This window comes from Tamandua tetradactyla, chromosome 6, assembly GCF_023851605.1.
Source record: "Tamandua tetradactyla isolate mTamTet1 chromosome 6, mTamTet1.pri, whole genome shotgun sequence".
In the NCBI taxonomy this organism is placed as follows: domain Eukaryota; kingdom Metazoa; phylum Chordata; class Mammalia; order Pilosa; family Myrmecophagidae; genus Tamandua; species Tamandua tetradactyla.
In genome coordinates, this window is record NC_135332.1 from 24,334,481 (window position 1) to 24,356,952 (window position 22,472).

Below are 22,472 nucleotides of genomic sequence, written 5' to 3' on the forward strand. Positions count from 1 at the left end.
CCTTAATTCCTTTGAGTAGATTCCCAGCAATGGTATTGCTGGGTCGTATGGCAATTCTATATTCAGCTTTTTGAGGAACCGCCAAACTGCCTTCCACAGTGGTTGCACCATTTGACATTCCCACCAACAGTGGATAAGTGTGCCTCTTTCACTGCATCCTCTCCAGCACTTGTCATTTTCTGTTTTGTTGATAATGGCCATTCTGGTGGGTGTGAGATGATATCTCATTGTGGTTTTGATTTGCATTTCTCTAATGGCCAGGGACATTGAGCATCTCTTCATGTGCCTTTTGGCCATTTGTATTTCCTCCTCTGAGAGGTGTCTATTCAAGTCTTTATCCCATTTTGTAATTGGGTTGGCTGTCTTTTTGTTGTGAAGTTGAACAATCTCATTATAAATTCTGGATACTAGACCTTTATTTGATATGTTGTTTCCAAATATTGTCTCCCATTGTGTAGGCTGTCTTTCTACTTTCTTGATGAAGTTCTTTGATGCACAAAAGTGTTTAATTTTGAGGAGTTCCCATTTATTTATTTCCTTCTTCAGTGCTCTTGCTTTAGGTTTAAGGTCCATAAAACTGCCTCCAATTGTAAGATTCATAAGATATCTCCCTACATTTTCCTCTAACTGTTCTATGGTCTTAGACCTAATGTTTAGATCTTTGATCCATTTTGAGTTAACTTTTGTGTAGGGTGTGAGATATGGGTCTTCTTTCATTCTTTTGCATATGGATATCCAGTTCTCTAGGCACCATTTATTGAAGAGACTGTTCTGTCCCAGGTGAGTTGGCTTGACTGCCTTATCAAAGATCAAATGTCCATAGATGAGAGGGTCTATATCTGAGCACTCTATTCGATTCCATTGGTCGATATATCTATCTTTATGCCAATACCATGCTGTTTTGACCACTATGGCTTCATAATATGCCTTAAAGTCAGGCAGTGCAAGACCTCCAGCTTCGTTTTTTTCCTCAAGATGTTTTTAGCAATTCGGGGCACCCTGCCCTTCCAGATAAATTTGCTTATTGGTTTTTCTATTTCTGAAAAATAAGTTGTTGGGATTTTGATTGGTATTGCATTGAATCTGTAAATCAATTTAGGTAGGATTGACATCTTAACTATATTTAGTCTTCCAGTCCATGAACACGGTATGCCCTTCCATCTATTTAGGTCTTCTGTGATTTCGTTTAGCAGTTTTTTGTAGTTTTCTAGCCTTGATTCTTGAAGATGATTGTATAATGATACAGCTTTTACAATGTGACTGTGTGATTATGAAAACCTTGTGTCTGATGCTCCTTTTATTTAGGGTATGGACAGATGAGTAAAAAATATGGATACAAAATTAACAAATAATTAGTGGGACAAAGGTTAAAATAAAGTGGGTAGACGGAAATACTAGTGGTCAATGAGAGGGAGGGGTAAGGGGAATGGGATGTATGAATTTTTTCTTTTATCTTTTTATTTCTTTTTCTGCAGTGATGCATATATTCTAATAAAATGATCATGATGCAACCAAGAAATCAGAATTTAAGAGATGATTTTAATTACTGAATTGTCATATAATTATTCCTTTTTGCTTTCTGGCATATCAGAGTAGACAAGGAAATACCTGAACTCTCTGAATTGTAATCCAATGCCTTGATCTCTGATAATGGTTGTATAGCCCTTATCTTCTGCCCCTGTGATTGTGAAAACCTTGTGACTAACTTTCATCTGTACCTAGTTATCCAGTTTTTCAACTTTAGAGTCTTGTAATCACTAAAGATAGCCCCTAATGTTTGTTAATGAAGGGTCTTAGGTCTGCCTGCTGGCCCCTAACTAACCCACCCTGAATTCCAAATCATCTTGATGACCAAGACTGGATCTAACCAAAGTGGGCCACCATTTTCTTTCATACATTCTGTGACTAAGCATGTAATCAATTTACTCATGCCCAATAATCAGAACACCTCTAATTACATCATCTAGGGGTATGGTACTCGTTATCCTAAACCCTGCCCACCTTTTCTCTAATAAAACTACCCAAATTACTGCAGTTCAGGGAGACAGATTTTGGGCCATTAGACTGTCTACTCTCCTACTACGCACATAGCACTAAACTCTTTCTCTCTTAGAAACCCCGGTGTCTCGCCAATGGGTTATTGGGCACATTAAGCAAAATAATCCACGGCCTTTGTTCGGTAACGATGGTGATGAATACACAACTATGTGATGATTTTGTGCGCCATTAATTGTACATCATGTATGGAATATTTGTAAGTTAAGATTTATCAATAAAAATTTATTTTTTTAAAGCATTATGCTGGGCTGAGAAAGTCACACATAAAAGTACATACCATGTGATTCTGTGAATAGGAAGACAAAGCTAACTTTTAGCAACAAAAAGCAGATGGGCAGAAGAGAATTTTTTTGAGCAATGGAAATTTCTATCTTAATCATAGTGGTGGTTGGGTGGCTGTACATCTTGTCAAAACTCACTGAACTGTATACTTATGATGGGTGTCCTTCAGTATGATACGTAAATGATACTTCAATAAAGTTCATTTAAAGATAAAAAAAGAGAAAGAAACATGGCTGCTGGAACACCGCTCTACATTTTCAGGCAGTTCCCTCCAGCCTCTCCATTACACTTCAACTAAAAAGGTGATATCTATATAATGCATCAGAATAACCTCCAGGATAACCTCTCCACTCTGTTTGAAATCTCTCAGCCACTGACACTTTATTTTGTCTCATTTCTCTCTTGCCCCTTTTGGTCGAGAAGGTTTTCTCAATCCTTTGATGTTGAGTCCCAGCTCATTCTAGGATTTCTGTCTGTTTCTTAATGGCTTCACCATCTGGGGCAAGATACCAAAACCCTCTGTGCCTCTTCATTTGTAATGTGAGGAGAAATTTGTAATCACCTCACAGGGATATTGGGAGAATTAAGTGAGTCAATTGCATAAATGACTAAAGTGCATAGAATGGAGCCTGACATATAGTAAGTACTCAGTATTTTATCCTTATCACATTCACAGACTGCTGGGGTGGGGGTAGGGTGGAGAGAAGGGCACTGTTGGCTTCCTGCCAGAATTCTATTGCAAGGAACCTGGACTTGGTCCCCGAGAGCAAAAATTATCAAGGCTAGGGGCCATGTCTAAGCAGTGGGGTTCAATTCAGACAGATCAAGACCATTTCCTGTGTCCCCTGGTGGGACCATTAGTCTTTGAGGTGACTCCCCTCACCCCCGAAGAGCCCAAATCCTATAGGAGAACTCAACCTTCCCTAAATATACACGTCCCCAAATTCTTAAGTGAGTGAACAGATCTCATTTTCAGGACAGCCAGGGTTCTGCTGATGAGTCAAGGCATTTAGAGGTAGGAGCCTGAATGCAGGAAGAAGTAAATCTTTCAGTAGAGAAACCTGCAAAAGCCCATTTGAGTGTCCCTTGGTGCCACGACTTAACTTGTTCAGGCTTTCTTTCGTGCAAGTGCTGGGTTACCGTGTTTCAGAGTCTGCCCAGCCTTGTTCTGCTGCTATGACTTACTTGCCCTGATTGCTGAGTTTGGTAATTGACCCTGCCTGTCCTCAAATAGCAACTTGATCCTATAGAGCAACTCAGACTGACCTGTGGTCTGGTAACTGAATTTTCAGTCTTGGCCAGCTCTGGATCTATCTGGTTCTGTGCCCATATTGTGCCAACTCTGGTCTGTGTCTCTGTGGACATATTATAAGTTTCCCCAACCCACTAAGACTCCTGGCCAACCCAAGACAGAGCACCTTCATTCTTCAAAAAGGAGAAGTAGATACAAGAAAACTCAAATGATTTGTTTGGGGAGATAGGAAAAGAGCTGGAAACTTAGCTGAGCTGGAATCAGAACCTTTAGATCCCATTACACTTAAAATATAGTAATCACCCAGATGTCATTCTTAAATAAGATACTGTTTTAATAAAATACTGCACATATATTTTTATTTTCAAGGATGTTATGACCAGGATGGTTGGCATGAAATTCCAATTTATAGTATATTATATAATTAGTAGCAAAAACAAGGACTCTTAAATAAATAGACTTCCTTTTTTTTTTTTCTTTGAGGATGTATTCTACAAATCAGCTGAGATTGGAGAACAGGCAAGGAGGAGTGGGCTTCCCTCTAAAACGTGCTCTTGATTGGCTTGAGACATAGAAAGGAGTCACATTTGCCCTCCAGGAATCAAAAGTAACATTGGAGTGACCTTCTGGAGAGAGGAGTCCTGGTCCCTCTCCTTGCCATTTTCGCCCAAGATTTCAGAGCTGAAATGAGACCTACAAAAGCATCACCTCTGAGTTGTCCTTTGGGAACGAGAGGATCCAGCAGAGCAGGCGTGGCGCCAGGAAGAAATGTAGGGGAAGGCAGAGCTGGGCTAATAAGGAGGAAGGTCTACTGTGATAGAAGCCGCCTGTGCCTGAATGTTCTGACCTAGTACAATATCTAGGTCCCTGCTGCCATTTAGAAACGCAGGCAAATACAGTGACTGCGCATGTACAACAGAAAACTACAGGAAGAAGCATAATTGCCCCATTGACCACCTACTAGTCATGAGCTGGTTCTCCATCTTTGAGAGTGCCTTACTTAAAAATTCAAATGTAATGGAAGCTGGTTAGACGTTGCTTGGCATATCACTTGCACGATATGCAAGATCCTTTAAAATCCTTCCTAATCCCGCCTTCCTTCCCTCTCCAATCCACAGCTCCTTTCTCCTTTTCTTGGTCAGGAGAAGCACAGGTAGAAAATTCTCAGCTGGGATCCTCTGTCTGGGATTGTGAACTGGCCCACCTGGAAATCATGCTTTCATTCATCTGACAAGAAGAACAAGTAAGTCCTTAGGGAAAAATCCAGAATTGACCCAACTTCTAATAGTCCAGGCTTTCTCAAACAGTCTCCTCAGCTTTTCAAAAAATATCCTCCTAACAGAATTGCAAAAAAGGTGGATCTCTAGAGGTGACTCTCTAGCACTTCCAGGCTCAGAATGGGCTGACACCTCTCCATCCCTGCCACAGTCATTTACTTTAAGCACTGAAGACTCTACATCCTTTACAGAGACTTCTTGTCCGGCTGGCCCAGGAACCGGGTGAGGCAGTAGGGGATGAGACTGACAGATGCCAGGGGCACAGCTGCACTCTTGCAGAAGGACAGGGCATAGAAGATGAGCTCAGTTTGGGAAGGAGGTTTCAAAGAGTCAAAGAGGTGCAGGAGGACGAGGGATGTCACGATGCTGCTGAGGCGGAAGGGGAGCCACTTGCTGAGCTTACCCTTACAGCTCTCCCTGTACATACCGGAGTTGAGAGCCAGCCCCAGCCCAAAGAGAGTCCCCAGGTTCTTGAGGAGGCTGGCAAAGGGTGTGGTGTCGATGTGGACCCATTCTGGCCGTTCACACCACCTCTTGGCTTTCTCCAGAGTCCACAGGAGGTCTACACCCAGCTCCTTTAGCAGCAGGTAAAATCCAATGGCAAAGCTGAACAGGGAGAAGGTGATGAGAGAATACTGCTTGAGACTGGCATTGTAGATGCTCTGGATGTGGCGGAAAGTTTCTGCAACAGCAATGCCTGAGTGGAAGAAAGAATGGCCTGTCACTGACTGTGAGAAATAGAGCAGACTCTGGACCTTTAGCTACAGGTAGGTTTGGAGCAATGGGCGACAGGAATCCATCCTGGCATGGTGGAATTAAATCAAAGACACTGGATTGGAGGGTCACCTTGTTTATTCCCATGTGCGGCTCCACCCTGTCACCCACAGACTCTTTCAGATAGAAAGAAAGGTCATGACACGCATCCTCCCATCACATACAGGTTTCCTTTTAGGGGCTCCACCTGTCTCTACTTAGATACCATCAGGGTGGAGAGTTCACTCCCCCTAAGGCAGCTCATTTCATCTTTGAATGGATTTAATTACTAGAAAGTTCTTCCTTTTGCAAGCCAAAAGCTTTCCCCCTTTAGTGTCATCTATTGGTCATGGTTCTTTCTGCAGGAGTTAGTAAATAGTGAATCTAGTCCCTCCCTAACACATTTGAAGATAGTTATTCTCTTTTCTTTGCTAAATGTACCGAGGTCTTTCATGAGACTTGGCTTCAAGGCTGTTCTTGCAACATGCAAGCTAAGACTAAAAGCAGCATTACTTCTGTGGTTACCATGAGACTATTATCTCCCTTATTCTCAACTCTTCTTTGAAGGCTCCCCTGTTTCACTTTTGCTAAACTCTGGGGAAAGCAGTCCCCCAATTTCCCTAAAGTCTTAGATTCCAGCACTTCCCACAAATTAAAGACATTCTTTCTTATACTTAATCTGAATCTTTTCTGCCCTTTATTAACTGGATCTGAGAGCACACAGTTATTCAAAACTGAACCTACAAAGGAGACCAACTGTGGATATCCTATTAGGTTCACAATGATATTTATTTAAATAAAGAGCCTTTATAGAGCCCTAGTGTCATATTGTTAAATTTGGTAGACTCCTTTAAGACAAAATTAGGGGCCACCTCCAATCGAAGATCAGTAAGAAATAAAGAATGTAAAAAACTTGGCAATTTCATGCTAACTCAATTGGATAAGTTAATTAGGTGTGTGGCAACATTTCTGGAACACACTTAATTGTGTAAATCTAGACACTCCTATAGAAATTAATCATTTCAAATTGTCCACCCCTGACTTCAATCACTAAAATGCTAAGTGCTTTAATTACAACAGAACATAGCTGGCATGCTGTAGGATTTTGTCCTTTTTTCAGGAGGAATGGGGAAGGAATGGGCTGGGAGAGGGAGTCAAGCAATCGATACCTGACAAGACGCCAGCAACAACCTGATGGGGAAAATGGGCAGCCAGATAGATTCGGGACAGACAGACATTCAGCTGCACGGCCCAGAATCCCAACCACAAAATGACATTCAAGCACCTGTAACAGAAGAGGCAACCATAACAGAACCCAGATGTAGAAACTTCAGCAAAGAAAACAGTCCCGGCAGGAATGTTGGTGCCTGGCCAGTTTAGGTACCAGGTCAGTGGAATTTTTGTAAATCGAAGCTCCAGCTCAAAATTCAGAGATGGCCTGTGGCAAGTGGTGAACAATTGTGTACAGTGAATTTTAACATCCCCATTTTATTTGTTTGACAGTTAAAGATTCGCACATTGACTGCGTACCCCAAGCTCCCTGTAGTCCATTTCTCTGTTTATTTTAAGCCTGGATGGGGCAAGCATGTGGTTGGTACAGAGATGAGGGTTTTTAGTTAAGCCCTGCCACTGACTCACTGCGATATTGAGAAGTCCCTTTACCTCGTTAGGCCTTGTTTCCTTATCTATAAAATATGGGATGCATAGGTGGGTTCCTTATGGCTCTATTTCTAATGTTCTAATGATTCTGATGCTCCCCCTCAGTCGTGATCTTATCAGTGCCAATCCAAGATGTAGAAATGGGCTGGTGGATGGTGAGGAATGGCATGTGGTGTGCCAGCTACAGAGAAAGCCACCTCATGCCCTCCACCCCCCACATCCCAGTGGTGAGTTCTTACCGAAATTTGTAGGTCAACTTCTTCCCCCGAAAGATAGAGAGGGTGGATGTGACCATCACATAGTATACACCTGCTGTACCCATTGCATGGCCGGAAGGACTCCCTAAAGGTCAGGAAAAAGATGGATGGACAAAAGGTGAAAAGATCTCCATTTGGGAGACGGCCAGGGGGCATCATCTCTCCAGCTATCCCACCATCTCTCCATTCATCCATCACCCATCCACCCTTCCACCAAGTCACCTATCCATTCACCCATCCTGCCATTCATTCTTTTATCCATTATTTTATTCATTTAACAAATATCTGTTGAGCTTGTACTAGGTATCCAGCACTATGGTAGGCTCTGAGGGTACAGTAGTGAGCAAAACCAGACAAGGTCCCCAATCTTGTAGTTATATATAGTCTAGAGATTATACAAATAATTAGAGCACTTTGGATGTTTAATTGCAAATGGATCTGCACTCCATTACTTCTCTTCTACTCTCTCCTTGGTGACTCTGTTCTGTCCACCTTGGCCTCATTGCTCTCCTTTAACATGCTCCCACCTCAGGGCCTTTGCATTGCTGTTCTCTCTGGCCAGAGAGCTCTTTCCCCTGAGATTTACTAGCCAACTCCTTCAGTTCCTTCAAGTCTTGGTTCTTTTAATGCTATTTAAATGTTGTGACTGGCCTTCATTCCTGATCTCTCTGTTTTGAAGGACGGAAGTTGCTGAGTTGCACCATCCAGATCCCCCTTCTGCACTAAAGGATTTATTTTCCCAGCTGAGAGTGCAGCCCTGAGCTCTCAGCCTTCTCCTAGAATTGCCCTGTGCTGAAGAGAGTCACCTTGATCAAGGTTACCATAGGTGGGACACATCTAATATCTGTGCTATATGGAGGTGTAAAGACCTGCCTCTTACTTCAACTCAGGGCAACTCTGAAGAATCTTCCCAGCTTCAGAGATCGGTGTGTGGCCTTGGCTGAGACTGAATTGTAGCTGGACTTCTTCTGCCCAGTCTGGCTTTTCATTTCACTTCCATGATGTTGTTTCCAAGACTATGCTAAACTCCTGAGCACCAATCTCTGAGTCTGCTTTCCAGGAAAACCCTCAGGGAAAGCTTTCCCTTTACCTGTTTCTTTTTTGCATAGAAATTATCATGTTCTAATATCCTACAGGCTTTATTTATTTATTATTATATTTTTTATATTGCTGTCCCACCCACCCCCCACCTCCATTTGAATCTTAGCTTCCTGAAGACAGGGATCTTTCTTTATCTGCTTTGTTCATCACTGTGCCCCAAATACCTACTACAGTGTCCAGCCCTTCATGGGTACTTGATAACAGCTGAATGAGTGAATATGTTCAGAAGAAAACAGATGGTTCTGTGAGAGAAAATAATAGGGACAAGCCCTAGTCTGGGGGTCAGGGATAGGCTCCCCAAAGAAGGGATGCTAACATGAGAACTGGGGGTGAGGGAAGGGCTTGGATACTCCTATTACCTACTGAAAAATTAAATCAGTCATTTGACTTATCAATACTTGTATGGCTGTAATTAGTAAAATGCAAGTGGGGATTGGATTGGGCAGTCAACAGGAGGACACATCTGTTGGGCCAGGGACTGGACAGGACAGCCAAGAGCTCAGGCTCTACCACTTCCTCTCCCCTGGACAAAGGACCACGGCACAGTTGCACTCACAAGCCCTTTGCCTGGGGTAAGGAGGTGCCCTTGCCTCTCTGGCACTTGCAATTTGAGTTCTGGAAATGTCAGGTGGATTTCCCAAGTGGCAATGACATGGCCATGCAGGAAGGCCTCACTGAGATGAGTTTAAATGACGTTGTACCAAATGGAAGACCATGACAAAAGCTCAAAGCTCTTCCCATGTGCCCTCAAGGTCAGCTTCATCCACAACTAATATTAACGGGTGTCTACAATGAGCAAGGTACACCCTTGTTCCACAGGGGAAATCACAACACACAGGGGTGGGACTCTGACCTGGCCCAGTCTCACAGGTGACCGGAAACTGCTTTATCAGCGGCACAGAGGTGTTGCTGTAGTAGTCGGTGTCTAGAACCCACCAGTATGGGCGCTGTCCAAAGAGAATCCTGTGGAAACGCAGAACCAGTGTTTGGAGTTACTGAATGGACTCCTTTGCCCAAAGCCAAGAAGAGAGAATAGCTGGAGGAAAGATCCACATGATCCTAAACTGAAAACTGGTAGCATTGCTTGTCTCTAGGAAGGGGAACTAGGTGGCTTAGGGAGAGGTTGGGGAGAAAGTTTTTTATATTCTATCATTTACATAGCTTTTGGATTTTGGAAACATTTGACTGTATTACCTATGCAAACATGCATACATACATACACAAATGCAAGATCCTAAAACATATACATACATAAATGGCAGCTCTGTGAGTTTTTTTTCAACTCTAAAGAAAATTTGTTCTGAAGGGATGTCTAGAGACACGGAACTGCGGTTTGCCTCTTGGACTTGTATATACTAGAGTGTGGTGGTTTGAAACTGAATGTACCCCAGAAACATGTTCTTAGAGTTGATCTATTCCCGTGGATGTGAACTCATTGTAAGTAGGACTTTTACAAGGAAGCGTCAGTTAAGGTGTGATCCACCTCTTTCAGGATGGGTCTTAATCTTATTACTGGAGTCCTTTATAAACAGAATAAATACAGAGAAAGAGAGAGAGAGAAATCAAGAACTAAAAGGAAGAGACCAGGAGACACTGCCATGTGCCTTGCCATGTGGCAGAGGAGCCACAGATCGCCAGCAGCCATTCTTTGGGAAGAAAGCACCGCCTTCAGGATGCTTTGATTTGGACATTTTCACATCCTCAAACTGTAAGCTAATACATTTCCATTGTTTAAGCCAACCCATTTCACGGTATTTTCTTGGAGCAGCCTAGGAAGCTAAAACATAGGGCTATCCTCTTCTCTTTCTTTGGTTCTTGGGAAGTCCTACCTTTCTTCAGGCACCACAGATTGTACCCCAGTCCTGAACAGATGCCCTCTCCCCTGGGAGATATGACTTTCTATTCCCATCAGAATTAAATTTCCTTAAGGAGAAACATGGCTTCAGATGCTTGCTCATATACTCTAGGTTGAAACTGAATATCTCAGGCAAAGCATTTTCCCTTTAAAAGTCCAGATACATTTTTCACTGTGGAAATGAGGTGTCAAAGGCCAGTTACATTTCCTTTACCCTGTGGTGGTGGAAGAGTGAGTTCTCACTAAATTCAGGGACAGCCACCACCTCTGATTTCTACCAACTCAGGAAATCCAGACATGGCATTCACGGATCTTTAACTGAGTTCAGATCTTTTGAATAACCTGTACTGTTTTGACTGTTTAAGATCATGCTGCTGAAAAAAGGAAGTTTCTGACAAAATTCAGAAGCTTTTTTAATGGCGGTTTCATGAATCCCATCAATATGCTTTGGCTTCTGAGCCAATAACATTTTTTCCCCCTACTCTGAAGGACTTTTATTGTTTATGGCCAAGGACTGTTAGCCCTAGAAAAGATGTTAAGAATCACCTGACAGTATACATAGATAGTTTTAGGGAGGGTAAAGTTCTTAAAGGGCAGCGATCTAATTGCTTTATTTTCTACATAGGAAAACAAAAGCCAACCCAGATGGCAAGAACCAGTTGTTAAACACTCAGGATTTTTGCTCCCTGGAACTGCCAGTTGCTTGGAAATGACAATAGTGGGAATATTTATATAACCACGGAAATGGGCCAAGGCTAAAACCAGAGCTTTTTTCCCCAGAGAGCTGTTTTACCAACATTGGGTATAACGCAGTTCTTAATGGCATTGCCTCTGAAGCCAGACTGCTGGGGCTCAGATCCTGGCCATTTACTAACCACTGGTCTAATCACTTAACTCCCAGTACCTTGGTCTCCTCATCTCTAAATTAATAGTAACTACCCCACAGACAAGCACTTAGCACAGGGCCTGGCACATACTAAATGTTCAATAAATACTGCCTGTGATTATTGTTTAGGTCCAAGAGATAAGCTAGGTTTACAGATTATAAAGCAGAATTGCTCCGAGAGTTGACATGTCCTGCCAAGGACATAGAACTGGTTGGTGGCAGGACGAGGGCAGGGTCCCAGTTCTCTGGATTACTTTTTACTATCCCACATGACAGGTTTTTGAATTATCTGTGTTTTCCCTTTCTTACACATCTTCTTTCTTCTTTCATACATCTATCTTTATGTTACCTATTCTCCTTCAAAGTAATAAAACTACGTTTCTTTGCTTAAAGCCTGTAATTCAGACTTTTCACTAAGTACGACTGGCTTTCCACCCTTTAATGTCGATCAAATAGGCTCTATTGTATTTTCAACTCACTGACAGGACTGGCTGTGTCTTCCCTCTTTATGTGGATGATCCAGAGTCAAGGAGAGGAAATAGCATGTGGCTCTGCGAATAACAAGGGGAAAGCAGCTTCCTATGAAGGTCATTTGCAGAGGGGAAGCCAACCTCTCCCCTTGTTGATCTCCTCTGTCTGGTTCTTACTCACCACTTAGAGACAAGGTTGATCCAGTCTCCAATCACAGCTACCCAGAGAAGTTTGATGCCCACAGCTTCTCGAAGATGGAACCAGATGGGGAAGAGGATATAGAAGGCATTCCTAAGGTCTGCGATTATGGTCACCAAGATGAACCAGTCCTGCGAGTCCTTGTAATTCACCTGAAGGTAGCGTGTCGACTGGATCCCAAAATCATGGAGAGCGTTCATTCCCTCCTCCATCTTCATTTCCTTAGCCCCTCTGGAGGCTGCCAGCTGAGCCCTGATGTTGCTTCAGGCTGGATGGTGATTGCTCTGCTATCAGCCTGTGCCTTGCCCCGGTTTTATACACTCTGTATCCAGTCTGCAAGTCAACCCAGCCCTGATCTTTGGACTCAAAAAACCCTTTTGTCTAAAACCTATCGATTAAAGATGCATCATCAGTAAGTTGTTGCAAACATGTTCAGGGTGATTTACGTAAAATAGAGAAACAGGCACACAAAAACAGCCTGATCTACCATGTAATCGGCAGGGCCAATTATTAACTTTGGCATGCTGCTAGACAGGGCAAGGGGTTGCCCCCCTGGTCTCCTAAACCAGGCCAGAGATAACAGGGCAGAGTCTAAGTCCACCATGATTCCTGCAAAGGTGCCTCATTTCCAAAGTCTGCACCTATACTTATTTAAGGACAAAGAGAGAAAGTCTTGATGAAGGCCCTGAGCTCTAGCTATTCAACTCAGGAAATCCAGACATGGCATTGAATTAAAAATTCAAGTTTTTAATTTTAATGTACAATAAGTTCTATGGTACTGTCACCCTGCTGGTCCTTTTTTAAAACTGCATTAGGGTCTAGGAAATGCCCCTGGTTTGGGAGAGCAAACCCTCTTCCCAGTACAACCTCGTATCCCTTAAGATCAGAAATAATCATCTCTGAATGCAATTGTGCTGGTTTGGATCTGTTATATACCCCAGAAAAGCCATGTTCTTTGAATTCATTCTTGCGGGGGCAGACCTACTGTGGGTGGGATCTTTTATTTAGGCTGTTTTCAGGGAGGCGTGACACAGCCCATACAAGGTGGGTCTTAATCCCCTTGCTGGAGTTCTTTATGAGAGGACAAAGGACAGATGAAACTCAGAGAACCCAGGACAGAAGCTAAGAGAGAAAGAAAACATCCCAGGAGAAACCAGAAGGATGCGCAAGATCTGAGAGAACCCTTTTGAAACCAGAATCAGGAGAGAAGGACCAGCATTCACTGTCATGTGTCTTCTCATGTGAACCCTGGACACCAGCAGCCTTTCCTCTGAGAAGGTTATCTACCTCATGCCTTAATTTGGACATGTTCATGGCCTTAGATGTAAATTTGTAACTTAATAAATCCCCTTTTTAACAACCAATCCATTTCTGGTGTATTGCACTTCGGTGGCTTTAGCAAACCAAAACTGCAGTGCCCGGAATAATTCATTTAATGTCTTTCAAATTAAGACCTTTGGCTTTTTAACACATAAACTTATGCAGCAGAATGAATGTATGTCCATGCAGAAACAATATGAATGTGTGGTTCCAAATAGAAACACCAGCAAATTAACAGCGGACCTTAGGAGAAGAACTTGAACTTTATATTTGTTTTTAAGGAAAGGATTCTGCATCTTGAGCTCCCTTTAAAAATTGTACTTGGATACAAATAGTTTTAACTTACAAAAACACCAGGATGTCAATACAGTATTATTATAGCTATGAATGCAGATAAGGAATAAATAGAAATAATAAAGAGGCCATGCTGCTTGCCCACCTGCAGAAACCAGCCTGCACAGAGGGGAGGGGCCAAAACCTCACACCTGTGCCTCCTGTGACTCTGATGGGAGCAGGGGAGTGAATCGGGGGACAAACTGGCATATTTTCAAGGAAAGAAGAAAACTTTTTTTTTAATTTTTTATTTATTTATTTATTTATTTTTATTAATTAAAAAAGAATTAACAAAACAATTAGAAATCATTCCATTCTACATGTACAATCAGTAATTCTTAATAACATCACATAGTTGCATATTCATCATTTCTTAGTACATTTGCATCGATTTAGAAAAAGAAATAAAAAGACAACAGAATAAGAATTAAAACATTAATAGAAAGAAAAAAAAAAAAACCTATACCTCACATGCAGCTTCATTCAGTGTTTTAACATAATTGCATTACAATTGGGTAGTATTGTGCTGTCCATTTCTGAGTTTTTATATCCAGTCCCGTTGTACAGTCTGTATCCCTTCAGCTCCAATTACCCCTTCTCTCTCTTTTTTTTTAATTAACGGAAAAAAAGAAATTAACCCAACATTTAGAAATCATACCATTCTACATATGCAATCAGTAAAGAAGAAAACTTTTTAAAACCTGCCTGAACTTCCCATCAGTAAGTCCATACTGACTTTAAGGTGTTGACTGCAGACAGGGAAGAAAAGCTCAGAGCTGATGAGTCTTTAGCAAAGGTTGACATCATTCCATGCTGGAAGAGATTAAAGTATCATCCAGGAGGTATGACTTGGAATCTCATCCCCAACCCCATGAGCTCCCCACCATGGGCTCCCACCCAGCTCAAGGAGACTCTAGTGTCTCTGCTGGTCCAGGCATCCCTAGAGTTGACTATCTTGGAGAGCAGATAAAGGTGATGGTGGTGGTGGTGGCGGTGGGTGGGCTACAAAGGCAGCATGTGCTTGGCAAAGTTGGGTGTGGGGTCTGGAGGAGACTTCTGCATTGTCCGGACTGATGGGTCACAGGTGGCCAGCCCCACCAGAGGAGATGGCTCCTTCCCTTTCCTCTTATAAACCTTCCTGAAAAGTATTGAGTAATTTCTCTGGGGGTCCCTGGGGAATGGAGTTTCTATGGCCTGAGGAGAATTGAAGGCAGAAAGAGCAGATCCTTTGGCAAAATATCCAAAGGTCACTATCTGGGACTCCATAGCGTTGCCAGGAGCCAGGGTCTCTGAGTTGGCTAGGTTTCCATCATGTGCTCAGTATGTAGAAGCAAAGGGAGAATGCTTGTGTTGAAAAGAGTTGTCATGGAGCTGATATCCCAGAGGGGCAATGGGGGGGGGGTCTCTCTGGAAGGCTTCCCACAAGGTAGGGGACCCTTTTGGTCAGAGCAGGTGTGTCTTACATCATGAGACTCTTTACTCATCTTCAGCTTGCTCCCTGCCAGTCCCTTTCTGCTTCCTCCAGCACATTTTTTATCATGAGGTGAGGCCCCAAAGGATCTGAGCCTGCTAGAAAACTGGCTGAAGAGAGAAATTGTAGAGTTATCAAATACTCAAAAGGTCTTGTGGGTGTTTGAGGTGACTATTACAAAGGAAGCAGTCGAGCTGCTGGAGGTTTTGCTGAGAATGTCCCCATCTAAAGAACTATCTCCAGAAGAGCGGATCCCACCTTTTCCCTCTAACACCTGTCTTCTTCTCCTTCAAGAACTTTCTCAGTTTAATTCAACAAACATTTACTAAGCCATGCCTGACTTTCTGAGAAATTCAAAGTTAAATCACAGTAGTTGTCCAAGACCTTGAAATTCTAGTGGGGAAGGGAGGGCAGACATTTACACAACTGTTTCTTGGATTGAAAATGAGTTTCATTCGTACAAACGCCAGCAAGCTCCCTATTATTTTGTTCTCAGTGGAGGCGACTTGAGACTTAATGTCCTCTGGGGAAATGACCAGCTGAGTCTGGGGAGCAATTAGGATGAAAAATTATATGGGCAATTCTTTGTCAGATATGCTACCCGGGCATTCTCAGACAACTCTTCTCCACAAACTGAAATTCAGCAGCTTCGGGATCTGGGTTTTGGAAGAACATGAAAGGAAAGTACCAGAAAGTACTGTCTGGCCTGTAGTTAAACAAGTGAAGCTGGCTCCAATGTCCTGGCACCTTCTTCTAGAGCAAGATTGACTCATTTATTCAAACAAATTTATTTGCCAGTGGGAAAGCAAAGAGGGGAAGGAGCCATAATGTACCAAATAGTTCTTAATAAATCTACATTTATTCCCACAAAAGAAATTCTGAGCTCATCAGCAGCTGAATCCTCTATTCCAGCAGAGACTCTGGGTTCTATTACTTTTGCTTATTTGTTATCACTAGAATAGGACCTGCCTGCATATGGGATGCAAAAACCTAGCTTAAATACAGGTCTTTGTTTGAACAGCAGGAGAGACTTCTCTGAAGGATTATAGTCAAATCTGCAAAACTGCAGTTTAAAAAAAAAAGTATTTTGAGGTGGGGGGGGGCAGTGCCTTTTTTTCCCCCCGAAAGATGGTTGAGAATGTGGTTAGTGTCAGATAGTAGAAACTGGCCAGATCAACTGCTATCACCTACTAAGTGAGTGACCCAGTTCATTTTTCACATAAACATGTTAGGAAAACACAGGTGCAGGAAGAGGTGGATTAATCATTGTTAAACCAGTGAAAAGAGCTGACTTATCTCTGGCATGGTGAGAAAGTTCAGCTTCAGAACCTTGAACTGTGCATTTGTTGTCCAGGTTTGGAAAGCGTGATGTGTGTCTCAGCCCTTTAGGGTGGCCTGGACACTCTGTCCACAGAGAAATACCTGAAAGGCATTTGCTTGATTGTAAACAGTTAAGAACTCCCTGCTCATCACCCTCCCTCTGCTGCCCTGGTGACCGCATTCTACCAAAATCAGGTGACTTAGCAGAACCCACATGGGAATCAGAAGCCTCCAGAGAACATCCTGTTTCCATAAGAGGTAACCACGTCCATCACCATGGGAGATGACGGGAGATTCTCCCTCCTCCACCAAACCTTTGGTGAGGCTGAACCACCCTAACAGTTAGGAAACATTCCTGCTGCCAAATTCCAGTCTTCTTGCTGGGAATTAAAATTTGTTGATGACACACTGCAGAGGTAGAAGCAAGGGAAGGCAGCCTTTGCAATAGTAGGCAGGATAATAATTAGAGAAAAAAACCTTTTTCCTTTGTCTCGGTCTTGTCTCCCAGAGACAAAGCAGGGTTGTTTGAGGAGAGAAGGGAAGTGAGACTTGAGAGAAGGATCCAGCTCAAGTCTATCATCCCTGCTTGCTCTAATTCCAGATTCTTTGGAAGAACTGAGACCAACGAAAGAAGTAAGGGAGGGAAACCAAGTCATCCATTGCAGCAGCTCAGCCCTGGATAAATCCCTTGCACGGTGGGGAAGGGACTGAGGGTTTGCGGGAGATGTGCGAGTGGGGTGGAAGGAACACTTCGCTTTTCCCTAGAAGGCTCTCAGAACTGCTCCCAAGCTGCCAGCAGCCAGGCCAGGAAAGTACCCCTCTCCCACTGCCATCATCAGGATTTTAAAAAAAGAGAGAATAAATAGGAAGAGTAAAGAACTTTACATCCTTGGCTAAGTCACTGGAGTGGCCTGAGCTTTACTTTCTTCAACTGTAAAGTAAAACTTCATGAACCTCACCCTCCTCACAGCCTTCACATTCTCTGAGTCTGTGCTGCTCCTTTGAAAGTAGTTCCAGTGAGACGCTGCCTGATTATTAATTACCTAACAAAAGTAAATGACTAATTATTGTCAGAAGAACTATTTTTTTAATTAAGATTTTTTCCAAAAGTAACACACTCATGTGGTTAAAAAAAAATGTCAGAGTTCAAAGGAGTATCAGTGAAACAATGAAAAGTCAGTTTCCACCCACCCAGGTGGCACCAGTGCTTCCAGAAACCAGCTCAGACCTGAGGCACCCTGAGAGTCAGCGAGCCCCCCACCACCCTACTATTCTTGAGTGAAAATCAGCTCCCTTACAAGGAACTTGGCATCCAGCCAAGAACCAGCTCAAGAAGTATCCTTTCCACTCTCTTCTTTGCCCCCTTCTGTTTTTCTTTTCTAGATCTGTGCTTGTAGTCCTTTCAACCAACGCTTTTCTTGAATAGCCCAGGGACAATCACCCCAAGTAAAACTCGCAAGTCGAAAAGTCAACTATTTCTCCATTCCCATTTTGGAGCCAGTTGGGGGAGATAATTAGGAAGTGAGTAGTCTGGAATCATTTATTGCCCACCTCACCCCTGGGAGAGTTCCTAAATGGGGACTGTGATGTGGAGAGAGAGGAAGAGCTGAGGTCCCGGGCCTGGAGGGACTGCCGAGCTATTCTGAGCTATGAAAACACAGCAGGAAGAAAACAGGCGTCTCCCTGGACACGAGTCCCGACACTGCCTGATCTCCTGCCAGCAAAGAGAGGGAGAAGGACTGGGAGAGTTTAGCGTGCCTCCTCTGAGTCTTCATGGCAGAAAGGAAACGCAGGGTTTGCTTTCTTTTTAAGATTTTCTTCGCTTTAGAAGGTTTGAAGCGGAAAGCAAGGGCGGCTCTGGAGCCGCGTGAAGTCCGGGGAACCTCTCCAAGGTTGAATTTCAGAGAATGGAACGCCCTTGGCTCCTTGCTTAGCCCTGTGTGACCTGGGCCTCCTCTGCTCTACTGAGAAGCCACCTGTGACCTTCTCCTTGTCAAATCTGCTAATTGGTTGGCCTTTTCTCATCTTTCTTCCTCAATGTTTTGGCCACGTCTGGCACTTTGGGCAGTTAACCGCAGGTGTTTAATGTTGCTCTGGCAAGCCCTAGTCTGTCTCCTCTTTGTTCTCCCATAGTCAGCGTGATGTTAGGGAAGGCTCTGCTCTTCCTCTTTTTCTGTTTCCACCCTTTTCCTAGGCAGCTGCAACCCAGGCATGTGACTCCTAACCTCATGCCTCCTTCCTTGGCCATCATTCTTTCAAACCTCAAGAATTTATTGAGTCCTTATTTTGGGGCAGGGCCCTTGGCAAGGCCCCAGATGTCAGAGACGAAAGGCTTTTTTAAAGTTTTCTTCTTCTTTTTTTGGTGCACGGTCTGGGAATCTAACCCGGGTCTCCTGCATGGAAGATGAGCGTTCTACCACTGAACCACCTGTGCACTTTTCTTTATTATTATTATTTTTTTGGCTCCTGCAGGCTCCGGGAATTGAACCTGGGTTTCTGGCATTTCAGGTGAGAATTCTACCACTGAGTGACCCCTGCACTGCCCCGAAAGAATTCTTTTGAGTGTCTGTCCAAGATGTTCGAACTTCAGTTAGACACCAGCTGGATGTCCCAAGTGTTCTCCAAATCAATGAGTTCCTTTAAGATCTGTTTCTCTTCCAGATTTCCCTGCTCTGCAAGTAGACTTCCTCCCCATCTGCCATCCTGCTGGCACTAGGCCTGGCAACCTTGGAGTCATCCTTCATGCCTCTCTGCCCCATTTGCTGATTTCAAAGTACAGGCAAGTTTGAGTGCCTTTGCTTGTAGGGAATTTTTGCATATATATGCTCTGGTCCATTGTGCTTTTGCTCTTAGAGGGTCACTCACTTAACATGGATCAGGTGCCAAGTGTTTTTTAAGCATTACAAGACACTTGTCAGGTTCTGTCCATATATTTTTCCACTTTTACTCCCCCTCGCCAATCCCTCTGCCGAGACCCATTAGTCCCTTCGTCATCTGTGATCTCTTACTCTCCTTCTCATCCTCTACCCCAAGCCATCCAACAGACTGCTGGCAACATAGTCTCCCTACAGCACAGCTCACTTCACTTGTTACCTGGAAAATCTTCAGTGGCTCACTATTGCCTACAGAATGTAGTCCAAACTCAAGTTCACCCACTATGGGACCCCAGATTATCTTTCCAGCCTTATGTCCTCCTATAGCTTTCCTTCATGCATGACATGCTCCAGACACACTAGAAGAGTTGGGGTTTCCCAAACACACTTTTATTTCCCTGATTTGATGCTTTTGCTCCCCTCTCCACCTGGGATATCACTTTTCCCATTTCCACATGTCCAGTTTCTACCCACACTTCAAGATGAAGTGGATGAAGCCTTCCCTGTCCTGTGACCCCCACCCCTCATGAGCTGTAAATGTTCACTCTGATTCGAACTCCCCTAGCACTGAGTTGTTCTTATCTTGGGGATTATGATGTCCAAACCTTTCACTACCATTGCCTTGCATATATCTTACCCCTGTTCCACTGTCCTGAGCATTCCTCAGGGCCAAGAAAGCATCTCCTCCAGCCTCTAGAACCCAAAGATCCTGTGTGAGACATCACCCTGGCTTCACAGGTTAAGCCTACTCCTATGTAAGCCTACTACATGGGGGGACTCTGGCCCCATGTCCTGGCTTAGCATGTGGAGCCAGGGTGATTTCTCACGCAGGATCTTTGGGCTTCCTTAGATCGTCTCTTTCGAGGTAATCCAATGAGAAAATGGATGTGAAATGGGTTTTAAGAAGATAAAGAATCACTCAAGATGTAGCAATTGTTATTGTTTATTCAAATTTCCACAAAGATGTATTTAAGCACCCATAATGGGCCTGACGCCATGCTGGCCATCAGGCCACTGGGACTGGTTCTTGTTCCAGGGAGCTTAGGTTCTGTAACAGGGAATGAGGGAAGAGACATGGGCAGAATGAGTCACTGTAAGAACCAACCTTGTTGTGTTCTATTCGAAGTACTAAGGGAGCAGCGAGAGCAATGCAATTAATTTTGCCCAGGGAATGGTATTTAGGTTGGATTTTAGAGGATGAATAAGAGTCATCAGATGAAGAAAGGAAGAAGCAGAGGGGCATTGTGCCAAAGGTTGAAGAGCACATGGGCAGAGGCACGAGTGTGTGAGAAGGGCCTGTTGGGGGAACAGCATGTGGTCTGGGGTGTCTGGAGTACAGGGCACCAGGATGGTACCATAGCCTGGACCCAGTTTGCGAATGACCTGGAATGCCCTGCAGAGAGTGGGAAACTCTGAAGATTTATAAGTGGCATTGGCTCAGTTAAAATTACAGGAAGGTGAGGGAAGGAGGGTGGGAATTTGCTTATATTGAGTCTGCTCTGGAAGTTAGCCGTAAAGTCCATGGCCAGGCTAACGTGTCAGAAGACATCTTCCAAGACACCTTTTGGATATTAACTATCCCAGAACGGGTTCTTGGTGGATTCACCACAGTCCAAGGGAGGGATCTGACAGAAATCTGATTGATGAGTTCACCAAAGGGGATCCATCTCTCAAGGAAGATTTAGATTTACCAAAGTCATGCTTGAAGGCCAAACTATTGATTTACAGTAACTATTAAAACAAAAGCAATTATTATCAGAGTACCAATTAGTTCATTTACAACACGAGCTATAACTGAAAACCCATTTTCTTCCACATGGTCATGATGTGGTGGGAAGCAGGCCTATTGCTGATCTTCCCATGATCAGAACCAGCAGTTGATCGTGAGACTTCAGAGTCTGATAAAGTTTGATGCCTCTATTCATGTTTCTAATAGGGACATAACTGCTTCCAGGGCTGGAAATATCCTGGCCTTGGACTGGATCCCCTCTTCTCCAGACATGGCTAGATTGTCACTGTCAGGGCAAGCTCTGCAATGTTCCTTTCCATGCTTTCTAACAGGCACATTCTTTATATATCCTAGACTGGTCAGTCTCCTCTGGCTTGGAAGTTGAACTACTGTCTCCAGGGTTTTTGCAGCCTTAGCTTCATATTAGAATCACCTGAGGAAATTTTAAAGCTTCTAATGCTAGAGCCTCACCCCCAGAGATTCTGACTTTACTGGTTTGAGGTGCAGCCTGGGTAGCTGGAGTTTTTGAAGCCTCCCAGTGATTTCAAAGTACAGGCAAGTTTGAGTGCCTTTGCTTGTAGGGAATTTTTGCATATATATGCTCTGGTCCATTGTGCTTTTGCTCTTAGAGGGTCACTCACTTAACATGGATCAGGTGCCAAGTGTTTTTTAAGCATTACATTATTTAATTCTTGAAATGCTACAAGACATTGAAGTGAGCAGGGAGGAAGTGCAATGAATGATTCAGGCAAAGGCAGTAGGGTGGAATTTGGGGAAGACCTGGACTTAATCCCCACCCCACAGCTCACCAGCCAGGTGACTTTGGGCAAATTATCTAATCTCTCAAAATCTTAGTTTCCCCATCTGTAAAATGAGGAATAATAATATCTGGAAATCATCTGGTCCAGAGTATTGTCCTAAACTATACTGGCTTTCCCATTTCAATGGAAGAAGTTGGAGAGAATGAGACATTATGTGCCTTGAGGACCCTCAAGAAAGAGAGTCCCCATCATATTACTTTTTTAAGGCACACCTCTTTATAAATTTGACAACAAATGAAACATATGGTTATGCAGCCAATATTATACTGAAAAGTCACCTGATCCTTTTAAGCAACACATTTAGGTAAAATCTTCCTAGAAAAAAGTTTGTCAATATGAAAAAGAACTGTGTACCACTTTATAACCACTGATTCAGTATTTATACTTCTAGGAATTTATCCTGAGAAAATGATCAGAAATATACATAAATACAAGAATTCCCTTTGCATGTTTACAACACGATCTTATTTCTAAAAAATGACTCCATCATATTCTGGCCCATGGATGTAAGGTCAAGGAGTAAAAGAGACATGCCAGTGGGACGGTATCTGAAGAG

At 43.3% G+C, this 22,472-nt stretch overlaps 1 protein-coding gene across 2 annotated transcripts; it reads right to left on the reverse strand.

Annotated features, from left to right (window-relative positions):
* Positions 1–1,558: 1,558 nt before the first annotated feature.
* On the reverse strand, positions 1,559–12,357 carry G6PC1 (glucose-6-phosphatase catalytic subunit 1). Of its 2 annotated transcripts, none has more exons than XM_077164283.1 (5): positions 12,032–12,357; positions 9,493–9,602; positions 7,521–7,623; positions 6,792–6,907; positions 1,559–5,566 (listed from the first exon to the last, which is right to left on the reverse strand). In XM_077164283.1, exons 1-5 carry the CDS (start codon positions 12,265–12,267, stop codon positions 5,055–5,057), a joined length of 1,077 nt encoding a protein of 358 aa, XP_077020398.1. In that variant the 5' UTR covers positions 12,268–12,357; the 3' UTR covers positions 1,559–5,054. The 2 variants fall into 2 exon arrangements, with proteins under 2 accessions (XP_077020398.1, XP_077020399.1); XM_077164284.1 differs by having other exon boundaries at positions 5,270–5,566; positions 7,521–7,540; positions 9,487–9,602.
* Positions 12,358–22,472: the final 10,115 nt, after the last annotated feature.

Excerpts from the sequence above, each read along its gene's own strand:
- G6PC1 (XM_077164283.1), bottom strand. The coding sequence starts at position 12,267 with ATGAAGATGGAGGAGGGAATGAACGCTCTCCATGATTTTGGGATCCAG. Across the intron at positions 6,908-7,520 it reads AAGTTGACCTACAAATTTCG|GTGCTTGAATGTCATTTTGT; the intron begins GTAAGAACTCAC and ends CTTCTGTTACAG. Across the intron at positions 5,567-6,791 it reads TGTTGCTGGCGTCTTGTCAG|GCATTGCTGTTGCAGAAACT; the intron begins GTATCGATTGCT and ends TCTTCCACTCAG.